General features: G+C 47.6%; 1 protein-coding gene across 1 annotated transcript; it reads left to right on the forward strand.

Annotated features, from left to right (window-relative positions):
• Nucleotides 1–215: 215 nt before the first annotated feature.
• LOC148047841 (zinc-binding protein A33-like) lies at nucleotides 216–13,586 on the forward strand. Its single transcript, XM_087708164.1, is given in 7 exon segments — nucleotides 216–641; nucleotides 5,429–5,524; nucleotides 10,406–10,639; nucleotides 12,019–12,041; nucleotides 12,809–13,077; nucleotides 13,080–13,142; nucleotides 13,531–13,586. Coding segments are annotated over 7 exon segments (1,167 nt in total).
• Nucleotides 13,587–16,374: the final 2,788 nt, after the last annotated feature.

Raw genomic sequence — 16,374 nt, forward strand, 5'->3', positions numbered from 1 at the left:
AAAATGAGGACCCGGATTGTTGTTGGGGGCAATATGCTGACTCTGTAAACGGCTTAGAGAGGGCTGAGAGCCCTATGAAGGGGTATATAAGTCTAACTGCTATTGCTATTGCTATTGCTATTACGGTACTATATTTTCTATGTTCATTCAACAGCCAGAAATAGAAGCAGTTCTAACTTGGGAAAGTTGTTCAGGCTCTCTTTGAATCGACCAAAATGGCTTCAGTACGAGAAGTGTCCAGTTTCACCGAAGACCTGCTGTGTCCCATTAGCCTCTCCCTCTTTCGGGAGCTCCACATGCTGGAGTGCGGCCACAGCTTCTGCGCTCCCTGCCTGGAACCCTGCATCATCAAAGGGCAAAGACATGGGCTCTGCCCTGAGTGCCGACGCCCCTTCACTTTGCGCAGCATGACGATCAACCGAGCCCTCTGCAGCTTGGCTGAGAAGGCCCGGCTTCTGAAGCTGGATGAAGGGACACAGCTGAGCAGCACTGGAGGCTGGTACTTCTGTGAGGAACACGAGGAGCCTCTCAAGCTCTTCTGCAGCCAAGATGAGGAACCCGTTTGTGTCATCTGCCGGGATTTGCCTCAGCACCGGGGACACGACTTCCTGCCCATCAAAAATGCGGTTCAGTCCTATCAGGTGAGAATTGGACCTGGGAGGAGAAAGAAGGTGGCCTCTGGTTGAACAAGACACTAATCTGTTGTCTGTCTGTCTCATTCTATCACCTATCATCTAACTGCCTGCCTACGCAATTTATAATTTCTTTTCTTTTCTTTCATCTTTCTCTTCTTTCTTTGTATGGGCTATGCATGAGGTACGCTTGAGATGAATGAATGTCCCACTTTTATGATCATATTGTTGTAAATTTTGTGTTTTTAACTTTTTACGTGGGGACTGTTTGGGGGAGTGTATGACTATGCGTGATTCGGAGGACCTGCCGGGAGTTGCGGGGGCCACGGGGGTGGTTGAGGGGACCAGAGACACGGGAGAGGGTCGGGGTATTGCGGTCGTAACAGGGAGGGGCAGATACGGCGGGGACTTTAGGGCAGGCCATTACCGGGGAAGGAGGGTTCGCTACATTACAGAGATCCCTCCTTCCGGCCCTAGGAGTCCCACTCCAAGACCAGATGGCGCAAGTAGTCAGGACCCTGGTCTCAGGCTGTTGTCGCTAAATGCCAGGTCTGTTGTACATAAAGCTCCTCTCGTCCGGGACTTAATTTTAGACGAGAGGGCAGACCTGGCATGTATTACTGAGACCTGGCTGGGCCCAGAGGGAGGAGTCCCCCTTGTAGAGCTGTGCCCAGAAGGATTTCAGGTGCTGCATCAGCCGAGAGCCCAGTGAAGGGGTGGCGGTGTGGCCGCTGTTATCCGGGAGTCGTTAGTTCCTCGTAGGGTCCCTGCTCCGGAGATTGTCGGGTGTGAGTCTTTGCTGTTAAAGTTGGACCTCAAGGGTCAAGTGGGTCTGCTGCTAACGTACCTGCCTCCCAACAGCGTTGCAGCAGCCCTCCCCTCGCTCCTCGAGTCGGTAGCCGAGCTGGCAATTGAGTTCCCTAGGTTGATGGTCCTGGGGGACTTTAATTTGCCGTCGCTCGGTGAAAACTCTGATGGGGCGCAGGAGTTCATGGCTTCCATGACAGCCATGGGCTTGACCCAAGTAATTCGGGGCCCAACCCATTCAGCGGGACACATGCTTGACCTCGTATTTCTCTCGGAGCAGTGGATTTGTGATCTTGGTCTGAGGGGGAGTGACATCATACCCCTGTCGTGGTCAGACCATTGCCTACTGAGGCTCGACTTCCGGAGGCCAAACCCCCACTGTAGGGAGGAGGAACCGACCAGGTGGTTCCGCCCCAGGCGTCTTATGGAGCCGTCAAAGTTCCAGACAGAGCTTGGGGTTATTCCTGACACTTTCGCCCACAGTCCGGTGGAGACTCTGGCTGCTGCGTGGCACTCGGCAGCGTCGGAGGCCCTCGACCGGATTGCGCCACTGCGGCTCCTCCGAGGCGGCGGATCCCGGAGACCCCCTTGGTTCACCGAGGAACTCCGGGAGATGAAGCGCCGGAGGAGATGCCTAGAGCACCGTTGGAGGTCCGATAAGTCCGAATCGAACCGGGCAATGGTAACCACCTGCACCAGGGAATACACCAGGGCACTTAGGGCAGCAAAAAGATCGCACATAGCCACCCTGGTAGCATCCGCTGAGTCCCGTCCAGCCGCCCTGTTTAGGATAACCCGCTCCCTATTGAACAAAAGGGAGGCGGGGGAACCCTTGCAGGGCAGAGCTGAAGAGTATGCCCAATTCTTAGCGGACAAAATTGCTCGGTTTCGGTCGGACTTGGACTCCACCCCCGCAGTTCCAGCCGAGGCGCAGGGGGACCAAGTAGAACAGCTCTGGGTTGAGTTTCAGGACGTTACCCCCGGGGATGTGGACAAGGCCATGAGAGCTGTAAGTACCTCCACCTGCGTCCTGGATCCGTGTCCCTCATGGCTGGTTACTAACTGCAGTGAGGTGACACAAGGCTGGATCCAGGCGGTTGTAACCGCCTCCCTTCGGGAGGGGAACTTCCCCGCCACACTGAAAGCGGCGGTGGTGAGACCCCTCCTGAAGAAACCATCCTTGGATCCAGCTGTTCTTAATAGCTATCGTCCAGTCTCCAACCTTCCCTTCCTGGGGAAGGTTGTTGAGAAGGTGGTGGCCTTCCAGCTCCAACGGTCCTTGGAGGAAGCAAACTACCTAGACCCCTTCCAGTCAGGCTTCAGGCCCGGTTACAGCACAGAAACCGCTTTGGTCGCATTGATGGATGATCTCTGGAGAGCCAGAGATGAAGGACGTTCCTCCCTCCTGGTCCTCCTTGACCTCTCAGCGGCTTTCGATACCATCGACCATGGTATCCTTCTGCGACGACTGCGGGAGGTGGGAGTGGGAGGCACCGTGCTACGGTGGTTCTCCTCCTACCTCTCGGACAGGTCACAGTCGGTGTTACTGGGGGGGCAGAGATCGTCCCCTAGGCCCCTAAATTATGGGGTGCCTCAGGGCTCGGTCTTATCCCCCCTACTATTCAACATCTACATGAAACCGCTGGGAGAGATCATCCGCAGGCACGGGATTAGATACCATCAATATGCGGACGATACTCAATTGTATCTGTCCGCCCCGTGCCAACTCAATGAAGCGGTAGACGTGATGAGCCGGGGCCTTGAGGCCGTTATGGACTGGATGAGGGTTAACAAGCTTGTGCTCAACCCAGAAAAGACCGAGTGGCTGTTGTGTTTTCCTCCCAAAGATTTGGCTACTATTCCACCACTCAGGCTGGGGGGTCAAATTTTATACCCCTCAGAGAGGGTTCGCAACTTGGGAGTCCTCCTGGATCCACAGCTGTCATTTGACCACCACTTAACGGCTGTGACCAGGGGGGCATTCGCCCAGGTTCGCCTGGTGCGCCAGTTGCGACCCTACCTGAATCGGGAGGCTCTCACAACAGTCACTCGGGCCCTTGTGACCTCTAGGCTGGAATACTGCAATGTGCTCTACATGGGGCTGCCCTTGAGGAGCATCCGGCGACTTCAGCTAGTGCAGAATGCAGCCGCGCGAGTGATTGCGGGTGCACCCCGATTCACCCGCATAACACCTATCCTCCGCGAGCTGCGCTGGCTACCTGTCGATCTCCGGATGCGCTTCAAGGTGCTATTAATCACCCATAAAGCCCTACATGGCGGTGGATCTGGATACTTGAGAGACCGCCTTCTGCCAATTACATCCCTGCGACCGATAAGATCCCATAGATTAGGCCTCCTCCGTATCCCATCGGCCAGCCAGTGTCGGCTGGCAACTACAAGGAGGAGGGCCTTCTCAGCAGTAGCCCCGACCCTTTGGAACGAGCTCCCCGTGGAGATTCGTACCCTCTCCACCGTCCAAGCCTTCCGCATAGCCTTGAAGAACTGGCTCGCCCGTCAGGCCTGGGGATAGGATAGTTACCCCTCCCGAATGATGAATGTATGTTGCTTGCTATTTTATTACATGTTTCTGTCTTAATGTCTGTATTCCCCCTTCCCAGTTTTTGTGTGAGCCGCCCTGAGTCCCCTCAGGGAAAAGGGCGGCCTACAAATACTAATAAAATTCTAAATTCTAAATTCTAAAATTCTACAGCCTGCATGCATGCATGCATGCATGCATGTATGTCTATCTATATTGTCTGTCTGTCTCTCTCTCTCCCCCTCTCCATCTGTCCGTCCATCCATCCATCCATCCATCCATCCATCCATCCATCCATACCTTCCTTCCTTCCTTCCTTCCTTCCTTCCTTCCTTCCTTCCTTCCTTCCTTCCTTCCTTCTCTCCCCCTCCCTCTCCATCCATATCTATCTATCTATCTATCTATCTATCTATCTATCTATCTATCTATCTATCTATCTATCTATCTATCTATCTACCTACCTACCTACCTACCTACCTACCTACCTACCTACCTACCTATCATCTATCTATCTATCTATCTATCTATCTATCTATCTATCTATCTATCTATCTATCTATCTATCTATCATCTTTCATCTATCATCTATCATCTATCATCTATCATTTAACAATCTTTGAAATTTGTTTGCATCTTATCTCACCGTCAGGATATTTTAGGTGGCTTATTTTGCAAGCCAAGATAAAGTAGAAATAGAATTCACAATAGAAACACTGAAATGTAGATTTTGAAGCCTCCCAAGTATTTACCAGGAAACATAAGTAGATTTCTACTCTGAAAGGCATGAAACATGAATACTGAATCCGTATCTCACATACACTATATTGCCAAAAGTATTTGCTCACAACTGAGTCTGATTATGTGGATGGGTGAGCAAATACTTTTGGCAATATAGTGTATATTAGGAATTCATTTTCCCACTTTCTGCAGGGAGGATACACTATTTGATCTATTGACCACTAGGTGGTGGCAAAGGGTAAAAGGTGTTTTTGAATCCATGGTTATATCTCTTCCAGTCTCCATCCATCCGGATTTCTGTAGCTGCTGTTGATGAAGGGAGTTGAGGAAATAGTTTTTGTGGAAATTGGTTTGGGAGTGGGAAAAAATATAAAAAGAAAACCTGCACAAAACCATACACTTAAAAAAGCTGAAAGATATACATAAAAAGCAAAAGTCTAAACCAGGTCTATCAGTAAAAAGAAATCTTGGGGAACATCCAAAATTAATATATTGGTAACCTAATCTATCACAGTACAAAACACTCTTAACCATCATAATAAATTAAATGCTAATTAAGGCTGGTTTGGGGACAGAAGTCTGATGGATTTGAAGTGGTCTTGAGCAGAACCTGGCAACACAAATGTCATAGCAGAATTATGTATAAAATTGTCGTGTGATCAGTCAAATGCTGGTGTTCATCTTAAGTGAGATCTGAACTTTCTCTTCCTTGTAGGACCAGCTGAAGGCATCTCTGGAGCCTCTTGAGGAAGGTCTCAAGCAGTTGAAAAGGAGCCAGTGCCACCAGCGGGAGAACATTCTCGAATTGAAGGTACAGCTGGGAATTGGGGATGGTGGGGACTTCCTGTTTAATGCTAAACCAAGTGTATCTCCTCTCTCTTCATCCCAGCAACTATTGCTGTCGATGCTACTATATGTGGCTCATTAAATTAATATCAGGTTTTTCATGGTGAACATTTAATCCAGGCGCCTGCAATTCAGTCTAAGGAAAAGAAAAGCTACCTGCTTGTTGGATTCACATAAACAAACAAACAAACAAACAAACAAACAAATAAATATGCTGTAATATGGCATTCACCAAAATTGTCAACCATGCATTTTTCAGGAAATTCCATTCTGTTCCCTTTTCCCCTGGGATTCACAATTTAGTTTTAAACATTTAGAAGCACTGTGGTGCTCTAAGCTACCACAAAAGACACTCTTACAATTAGAACTTTATGTACCGATAGAAGGGAACATATGTAGCTCAGGGTTGTACTGTTGGGATTGATGCTTTCTGAACTTGGTTGTTTTCTTGTAGATGTTTCACTACTCAACATTATCTGTTCTAGAAGGGAGTGGGGTTTGCACTCCATTCTAGCACTGATGATATTACCTGGTTTGGTAATGAAATGTCTAAAAAAACCCCAATCAATCTCAGAGAGCAGCAAGGACTCCACAGAGCTTTGTGTGTGTGTATTTAAATAAATGGAACTTTGCGTGGATGTACATCTGTGTGTATAGGTGTGCTGTCACTACATTATAATAAAAAAGGGAAAAGATTTAAATTTCATTTTTCATTTTTCATTTCATTTTATTAAGCATTTATAGGCCGCCCTTTTCCCTGAGGGGACTCAGGGCGGCTTACAATAATAGGGGGGGGGGGGAGTGCAGGACAAAACACAAAAGAAAATATGAGTAAAAATAATTAGCAATAAAAACCCAACATTCATTCAACATTCGGGAGGGGCGAGAGTAAAGTCTTATCCCCAGGCCTGATGGGATAGCCAGATCTTGAGGGCTGTGCGGAAGGCCTGGACGGTGGTGAGGGTGCGAATCTCCATGGGGAGATTGTTCCATAGCGTCGGAGCTGCAATTGAGAAGGCTCTCCTCCGCGTAGTCGCCAGTCGGCACTGACTGGCAGATGGAATTCGGAGGAGGCCTACTCTATGCGATCTGATGGGACGGAGGGAGGTAATCGGCAGAAGGCGGTCTCTCAAATAGCCAGATCCACTACCATGGAGCGCTTTATGGATGGTAAGTAGGACCTTGAAGTGCACCCGGAGATCAACAGGTAGCCAGCGCAGCTCACGGAGGATCGGTGTTATGTGGGCGAACCGTGGTGCACCCACAATCACTCGCGCGGCTGCATTTTGGACTAGCTGAAGTCGCCGGATGCTCTTCAAGGGCAGCCCCATGTAGAGCACATTGCAGTATTCCAGCCTAGAGATCACAAGGGCTCGAGTGACTGTTGTGAGGGCCTCCCGGTTCAGGTAGGGCCGCAACTGGCGCACCAGGCGAACCTGGGCAAATGCCCCCCTGGTCACTGCTGACAAGTGATGATCAAAGCTCAGCTCTGGGTCCAGGAGGACTCCCAAGTTGCGGACCCTGTCTGAGGGGTGTAAATTTTGACCCCCCAGCCTGAGTGATGGAACATCGGCCAAATTGTTGGGAGGAAAACACAACAGCCACTCGGTCTTGTCCGGGTTGAGTACCAGTTTGTTAGCTCTCATCCAGTCTTTAACAGCCTCAAGACCCCGGTTCATCACGTCCACCGCTTCATTGAGTTGGCATGGGGCGGACAGATACAACTGTTTATCGTCCGCGTATTGATGGTATTTTATCCCGTGCCTCCAAATGATCTCGCCCAGCGGTTTCATGTATATGTTAAACAGCAGGGGGGATAAGACCGAACCCTGCGGCACCCCATAAGTTAGGGGCCTCGGGGATGATCTCTGCCCCCCCACCAACACCGACTGCGACCTGTCCGAGAGGTAGGAGGAGAACCACTGCAAAACAGTGCCGCCCACCCCCACCTCCCGCAGTCGTCGCAGAAGGATACCATGGTCGATGGTATCGAAAGCCACTGAGCGGTCAAGGAGAACCAGGATGGATGCGTGGCCTCCATCTCTGGCTCTCCAGAGATCATCGGTCAATGCGACCAAAGCGGTTTCTGTGCTGTAACTGGGCCTGAAGCCAGACTGGAAGGGGTCAAGATAGTTAGCTTCCTCCAAGGTACGCTGAAGCTGGAAGGCCACCACCTTCTCAACAACCTTCCCCACGAAGGGGAGGTTGGAGACTGGACAGTAGTTATTAAGAACGGCTGGATCCAAGGATGGTTTCTTCAGGAGGGGTCTCACCACCACCGCCTTGAGCACGGTGGGGAAGTACCCCTCCCGAAGAGAGGCGGTAACAACTGCCTATATCCAGCCTCGTGTCACCTCACTGCTGTTGGCAACCAGCCAGGAGGGACACGGGTCCAGTATACAGGTGGAGGCACTCACAGCTCGCATAGCCTTGTCCACATCCCCGGAGGCAACATCCTGAAACTCAACCCAGAGATGGTCTGCCAAGTCATTCCCTTGTGTCTCAGCTGGATCTGCGGGAGTGGAGTCCAGGTCTGACCAAAACCGAGCAACTTTGTCCGCCAAGAACTGAACATACTCCTCAGCCCTACCCTGTAAGGGGTCCCCCGTCTCCCTCCTATGTAGGAGGGAGCGGGTTATCCTAAACAGGGCGGCTGGGCGGGACTCGGCGGATGCTACCAAGGTGGCAATGTGTGTTCTCTTAGCTGTTCTCAATGCCCGGATGTATTCCTTGGTGCATGCTGTCAAAAGTGCTCGGTTCGGTTCGGACCTATCGGACCTCCACTGGTGCTCTAGGCATCTTCTCCGGCGCTTTATCTCCCGGAGCTCCTCGGTGAACCAAGGAGGCCTCCGGGAGCCGCTGACCCGGAGGGGCCGTAGTGGCGCAATCCGGTCCAGAGACTCTGACGCTGCCGAGTGCCAGGCAGCAGCAAGAGTCTCCGCCGAACTGTGGGCGAGGGTATCAGGAATGACCCCAAGCTCCGTCTGGAACCTTACAGGGTCCATAAGTTGCCTGGGGCGGAACCACCTGGTCGGTTCCTCCTCCCTACGGTGGGGGTTTGGCCTCCGGAAGTCTAGCCTCAGTAGGCAGTGGTCTGACCACGACAGGGGTATGATCTCATTACCCCTCAGACCAAGATCACAACTCCACTGCTCCGAGAGGAATACGAGGTCGAGTGTGTGACCCGCTGAGTGAGTTGGGCCCCGAATTACCTGGGTCAAGCCCATGGCTGTCATGGAAGCCATGAACTCCTGCGCTCCATCAGAGCGTTCACCGAGCGAAGGCAAATTGAAGTCCCCCAGCACCATAAGCCTAGGGAACTCAACTGCCAGCTCGGCTACTGACTCGAGGAGCGAGGGGAGGGCTGCTGCAACGCAGTTGGGAGGCAGGTACGTTAGCAGCAGACCCACTTGACCCTTGAGGTCCAGCTTCACCAGTAGGGTCTCACACCCGACAAGCTCCGGAGCAGGGATCCTACGAGGTGCTAAAGACTCCCGGACTACAATAGCCACACCGCCACCCCTTCACTGGGCTCTCGGCTGATGAAGCACCTGAAATCTGTCTGGGCATATCTCTACGAGGGGGACTGCTCCCTCCGTGCCCAGCCATGTCTCAGTAATACATGCCAGGTCTGCCCCCTCGTCTAAAATTAAGTCCCGGACGAGGGGAGCCTTATGAACAACAGACCTGGTATTTAGCGACAGCAGCCTGAGACCAGGGTCATGATTACTCACGCCATCTGACCTTGGAGTGGGACTCATAGGGCCGGAAGGAGGGATCTCTGTGATGTAACGAGCCCTCCTTCCCCAGTAATGGCCAGCCCTAAAGTCCCCGCCGTATCTGCCTCTCCCTGTTATGACCACAATGCTCCGACCCTCTCCCGTGGGCGTAGTCCCCCCAACCACCCCAATGGCCCCCACTTTCCCCGGCAGATCCTCCGAATCATACATACTCATTCACTCACCCAACCAGTCCCCACATAGAAGTTAAAACATATAAAATACAATGGTAATAAAATGGTAAAAGTGGGACCATTCACTCAATCACATACAATCCCATGCACTCACCATACCAATTTAAAAATTGCGCAATAGAGGAGAAACTTAATGTTTTTGAACTTCTCCTCTGTGGAGTCCAGCAAGAGGGGCAAAGCCCAAGAGTTTAGAAAGTTTAAAATAGTTGGAGGGTTAGTGTCAGTTGAGAGAAGGTGCCAAATTGCTGGTGTTGCTTAGGTAATCATCACAGTGTCATTGATTGATTGATTATGAGTTACCTGAAATGGGGTGGCATATACATTTAATAAATAAATAAATAAAATAAATTATATGCTATCAAGTAGTTTTCAACTCCTAGCAAAACAGTTTCTCCATGACAAATTATCCCTAAACTGTTTTTTCAGATCTTCCGATGGGGCCCCCATTGCCACTGATACTATGTCCACCATCTTTGCTTTTGCTCTTCCTCCTCTTCTCTTTCTTTCTTTCTTTCTTTCTTTCTTTCTTTCTTTCTTTCTTTCTTTCCTTCCTTCCTTCCTTCCTTCCTTCCTTCCTTCCTTCCTTCCTTCCTTCCTTCCTTCCTTCCTTCTTTCCTTCTTTCCTAGTATTAAGAGTCTCCTTCAGAAGGTTAGGTCTTTCCATCACATGCCCGAAGAAGTAGGATGTTTTGAATTGTTAGTGCTTCAAATGAAATCTCAAATGAGTTGATTTGTTTCATGGTCCATTTCTTTCTTTCTTTATGGCTATCCAAGGTATTCTCAGGAGTCCACCCCAAAACCAACACCATTGTGACAGGTGATCGTTTTCGTTTGACTAAACCACAATCTTTTGCTCCATCTGTGTTTCTCCAGACCTACTCCGAATTCTTGTCTGATTATGTCTCTGGAGAGTTTGTGAAGGTGCACCAGCTGCTGAATGACAGAGAGCTGGGTATAAAACAGGTCTTAGAAAACCAGAGAGAAAAGAACTTGGCGCAGATGGAAGCCAAGTTAAAGGAACTGGACTGGAAGATGGCCTCTCGGTCAGAAACTCTGTGCCGTGTGCAGGCCGGCCTTGAATCCAAAGACCACATAAGTTTCCTCAGGGTAAGAAGGACAGGAGGCTGTGGGGGGGTTTCTTGGGAAGGAGAAAATTGCTGAATGCATAGATTGCACCAAACCATTGTCAGAAGAAGAATTTGGGGTTCCAACTTGAGCCGAGTAAGAATAAATAAAAATGAGATACAGACAGTTGTGAGGGAAGAAGAAATATTTATTCCTAAAAGCAAAACAGTTTGCTTTCAAGGGCAGAATGCAGAGAAATGGGGTTCAGTGGCCAACTTTTATAGGGGGAGCTTGTCTGGGATGTAGAAGTGTTTATGTGCTGAGAGTTGTGTGTGTTTGTGAGTATGTTTGTGAACATACAGTTCTGCTGGGGGACTTATTTTAATTAACTGTATTTGTGTTTGCAGACCTTATCCTTTGATATGTGGATTAGGCCTGGGTAACTTATTTCAGGGTCTGAAGAAGATTTCTAATTTGATTAACTTGGAGACACTGATTCTCAGACCGTTGTGGATTCTGTTAATATTTTAAGGGACAATGGAAACAGTATAAAGAATAAAATATATTTTTGATATAAAACTTCTCACAACATGATTTGTTCAATGATTGACAAAATCTCTGTGGTTTTTTTTCATCTTTGGAAGCCACCCGGAATCACTGAGAGTCAGTTGGATGGCCAAATCAATTTTCTTAAGCAAATAAAATAAGGAGGACTGATTTCCTGTAACAAATGCTAGGCTCCATAGTGTTTGTTGATGTAAAAGAGAGATCGATCACAGGTGTTCAGTGGCGTCTCAAGCACTCTGACTCTACAGTCCTGAATTTTTGTTTCTTCTATATTTGTTGTGATAGTATTTCACTGGGATTTTTTTTTTCTGATAATAAACAAGGACGTGATCTACTGAGGGCAGAATCTGATGTACACCATTAAAATCAGTGGTGGGATTCAAATAATTTACCAACCAGTTCTCTGCCCTAATGACTAACAGGGTAGGCGGGGCTTAGTGGTCATGTGATCATGAGGGTGTGGTCAAGTCAATGTCACTCAGGTCGATGGGGAACTTCGCCTTAGTTGTTACAATAGATTAGGCTAGAAACAGCACCAGAATGTTTCCTTCCTGCCTTCCTTACAGGATTAGCCCTGTAAAGTGGGAAAAAACAAAAGATTTCTTCCAAAAACCGGTTCTCCGAACTGCTTAGAAAGTTACCAACCAGTTCTCCCAAATAGGTGCGAACTGGCTGAATCCCACCACTGATTAAAATGCAGAATGATTTGACAGGAAAATGGATGATAACCCAGGGAAAGTATTATTTTAACTGTTATTTCACCTTTCGTTCCCTTCCTTCCTTCCTTTCTTCCCTCCCTCCCTCCCTCCCTCCCTCCCTCCCTCCCTCCCTCCCTCCCTCCCTCCCTCCCACAGGAGGCAAAAGGGTTGCTAGAGAGGTAAGTAGTGTTTCTCTTTTCTTATACATCAAATTACAACCACAGTTAGGACCAACATTTCCTTTGATAAGCAAGGTGGTTGTTAAATGTTGCCCCCCAATCTTTTTTTTGCCACCGTTGTTAAGGGAATCACTGCAGTTGTTAAGTGAATCCAGTGTCCCCCATTGACTTTGCTTGCTCCAAGCCAGCTTGGAAAGTTGCAAATGGCTCCCATGTGACCCCCAACACAGCAACTATTCACAAAAACGGGGGTGTTTTTGCCCTCCCCAGGAGCACTCCACAGGCTTCCCAAACTCTCTGCATGCCCTTGTTGTTGTTGTTGTTTGCAAAAACCGGGGCCGTTTTGTGCTTGTTTTTCCCCTCCCCAGTCCCAGGAGCATTCTACAGGCCTCCCAAACATTCTGCACACTGCATTTTTGTGAAAAACAGGCCCATTTTTGCCTCCCCCCCCCCAACATCGTGTTTTTGCCTTCCCGGCCCCTAGGAGCACTTTAGGTTTGATAGATAGAGCTGTGCTGGTTAGAGTGCAGTACTGCAGCCTACTTCTGCTGACTGTCGGCTGCCTGCAATTTGGCAGTTCAAATCTCACCAGGCTCAAGGTTGCCTTCTGAGGTCAGTTAAAATGTGCACCTGGATTGTTTGGGGAAAACATGCTTACTTTATAAACCGTCCATAGTGGGTTGTAAAGCACTGCGAAGCGGTATATAAGTCTATGTGCTATTGCTTATTCCAAAACGGCTGATCCTTGGGATGCCATTCGCCTACAGGCTCCGTAAGGAACAAGGAGCTCTGGACGAACCTGAACTAGATGCTGAACTGGTAGGAGAAGATGGGCTGGTGACCAGCAGTGAAGACACAGGTGAGTGTGAGAATGAGATTGATGAAGATGTTGAGGAGGAGGAAGAGGAGAGAGAAGAAGAAGAGGAGGAGGAAGAAGAAGAAGAGGAAGAACAAGAGGAGGAAGAAGAAGAACAAGAGACAGCAGAGGAAGAAGAAGAGGAGAAGGAAGAGGATGAAGATGGAGTGGTGGCTGTAGACCTGAATTTAAAGGACCTCTGCAATTCTGCGCCTGGAAGGAGCTCCTGGGAGCAGTACATCCAGGTGAGTTGAGGTTTTTAAATCAATGTACAGGTTATCCTCAATGTACGACCACAGTTGAGCCCAAAAATGTATGTTGTTAAATGAAAAATTTGTTAATTGGGTTTTGTCCCATTTTGCTACTTTTCTTGCCACATTTGTTAACTGAATCACTACAGTTGTTAAATTAGGATCACGGTTGTTAAGTGAATCTGGTTTCCCCGTTGAAGCATCTGAAGGTAGATCATGTAACCAAGGGGGTGCTACAACGGTTGTAAGTGTGAAAAATGGTCATGTCACTTTTTTAGTGATTTGAAAACTTTGAATGGTCACTAAATGAACTGTTGTAAGTTGAGGACTAACTATTGGTTATTGATTTATGACTTTTATACCCTATTTTTGTCTCTGGAAGTTCAAGGCTGTGTACTCCACAGCAATAAGGATGATGATGATGATGTATACATATAGACTGGGTGCAACCAGGCTTAATAGAAGTGACTGTGAGACTTAGTGGACAACCAGCTAAATATGATCCAGCAGAGTGCAGCGGCAGCCAAAAAAGCCAATGCAATCCTAAATTGCATTAACAAGGGATACAATCAAGATCACATGTCAGCACCCCTCCATTAAATAATTAGGAAAGAAAGACCACAAGACTCCATGTGTGGAAATCAAGTGTACTTTTACTAATTAATAATGATTAAAGGCATAGCGAAGCGAAATCTGAATATTTAGGCGCGAAAGCGATTGATATATAGAATAGCCCATTCCCCACCCCTTGGCATCACAGTTACAGTCCAATCATAATTCTCCCAAGTGTCAGGTGCAAGATAACTTCAAAAGGCATCACGAAGATGGAATGTCGGTGCCGTTAGTCCTGGCGGGAAACTCCCACGCATGCGTAGTCCGATCAGCCGGTGAACTCTCACTTTTTCTTTTTTTATTTCTTTCTTTCTTCCTTTCTCTTTCTCTTTTTCTTTCTCTCTCTGTGTGAGCCTGTCTCTCTCTGTGTGTGTATGTGTGTGTGTATGTGTCAGTGGTGGGTTTCAAAATTTTTTGGAACCTCTTCTGTAGGTGTGGCCTGCTTTCCAGGTCCACTGATGGAACCTCTTCTAACCGGTTCGGTAGATTTAACGAACCAGTTCTACCGAACTGGTGCGAACTGGTAGGAACCCACCTCTGGCCCAATCCATATATTCACATTTGTTTTGTTCTGGATGAATTCCTATAAAATATCATTTAATTTTCATTACAAGGATGGCTGTTGGAATCCCTAACCATGCCCTATTACTGAGGTTGTATTGAAACTCTTCAAATGAATTAGCTGCCCAAACAGATCTCTGATTTCCTGCCTGTTGCACTGCTGATGCTGTGGGAAACCTTAGCAGGTGGATTTTGCCTGATTGGCTTACCCTTTTAGGTAGAAAAGAATGGAGCAGATGACTATTAAGCATGAAAGCAAAATCAGTTGAGAGAAAGTCCCTACTATGCATTCATTTGGCTGAAGTGTTGCCTGAAGCCTGCTGATAAATGCTAGACACTGAAATCTTTCTGTTTAAAATTAAAATAGAAATAGAAAGTAAGTTATGGATTCTTCTCCTGCAACACAAGTCTTTTATCTGCTCTTCTGTACTAGAAATCACCAATAGCTGAGATGTTTTTGCCACACAGTCTCTATAGCTTTGGTTCCAGGGCAAGACTGAAGGAGAAAACCAGTAACATTTGTCCTCGTACAGAAGCCACGTCCTAGGACACACATTGTAGGATCTATTCTCTAAGAAAGTAAATAAATCTTTTCAAAATTCACATTATTGAGTCTGTCTTTGTACCTCAATAGCTTCCTGGTGTCTTTGTACCTCAATAAGTGTCTGGTTTGTCACAGCAACCAAACAGGACAGGTACAGACTTCAACGGAGAGTTAGGACTGCAGAAAAAAATGATTTCAACCAGCCTGCCTTCCTGTTAAGGCCAATTTTCTCTGCACTTTTGCTAGCAGCCAGACAACAGGTGGGGGGGGGGCAGGGGGGGAGAGGGAATGATTGGAAGGTATGGGTGGGCTGGGAGGGAGTTGAGGAGTTCATGTGTCCTCATACAAATGCCATGTTACAGGGCGTGCGCTGCAGGATCCATTCTCCAGGAAAGAAAACAAATCTTTTTAAAACTCACATTTATAATCAGGTGTACTGGTATTTTTCAAGCTCTTTACAATAACGTTGTTTTGAAAGGTGAGAGATGACCCCATTTAATAACATGATCATTTTTACTGGGTTGGGGGTCACCCATGCATTCAGTTTTAAGAGCCCCTTGCACAGGCTTGCATTTTTAAGTGTGAAATCACTTGGCTTATTTACAACTATGTGGTGGTTCACACAGACCACTGAGTCGCAATGGGGAACCAGCCTCACTAGGTCCCAGGCAGGGATCTGAAATCTGTGGCTTAGTGTGCCTGCAGGCATGGGGATCCCTCACCACTGGGGATGCTCCGTGGGGCTAGAAAGACAGATTAAGCTCCATTGATTTCCTCCATTTCATCTTCAGAATCCTGAACTCTGAACTGCATCAACAGAGCCATGAGATTTCTCTCCACACATTCTTCTGTGTGTTTGTAAGGTGACCAGATTTTCAGATTGGAAAAGAGGGACGCCCTTGACCGGGGGGGGGGGGGGGGGAGGGGGGGGCTTGATTAAAAAATTTTTTTTTGTCAAAAGGTCACCCCAGGACACTGAAACCAGCATAAATACGAATCTGTTGCCAAACAAAATTTTGATCACGTGACCATGAGGATGCTGCAACAGTCGCTAAGTGTGAAAAATGGTCGCAACGGTCGCTAAGTGTGAAAAATGGTCATCAGTCACTTTTTTCAATGCCATTGTAACTTCTGTCTTCTAGAGCCATTGGGATTTAATATGGTTTTATCACTGGATTTTCTTTTTATGGTTTTTGTGGAATTGTTACAATGATTTTATAATAATATAATTTTATTTGGCATTTTTGTTGCTGTAAACTGCTGAAAGCCCCTGATAGAATACAAATTATTTAATAATAAATTAGGAAATGTGTAGTCTACACATTGTTTTGTTTGAACAGCTGAAATCAAGCCTGTTCACCCAAGGCAATTCTAGAGTAACATGTGCTTCAGGACAACCTCCCTCTTAGACTGCTTTTTAAAAATGAATTATGCCTTGCTTTTTCTATATTATCTTCACTGACACTGTTAGTTTTATTGTTTTCTTGAAGAGATATTTTATTATTCTTT

This window comes from Thamnophis sirtalis, unplaced genomic scaffold (genome assembly GCF_051295495.1).
Source record: "Thamnophis sirtalis isolate CommonGarterSnake01/CBP01778 unplaced genomic scaffold, rThaSir2_p1.2 scaffold_3, whole genome shotgun sequence".
Taxonomy (NCBI): Eukaryota; Metazoa; Chordata; class Lepidosauria; order Squamata; family Natricidae; genus Thamnophis; species Thamnophis sirtalis.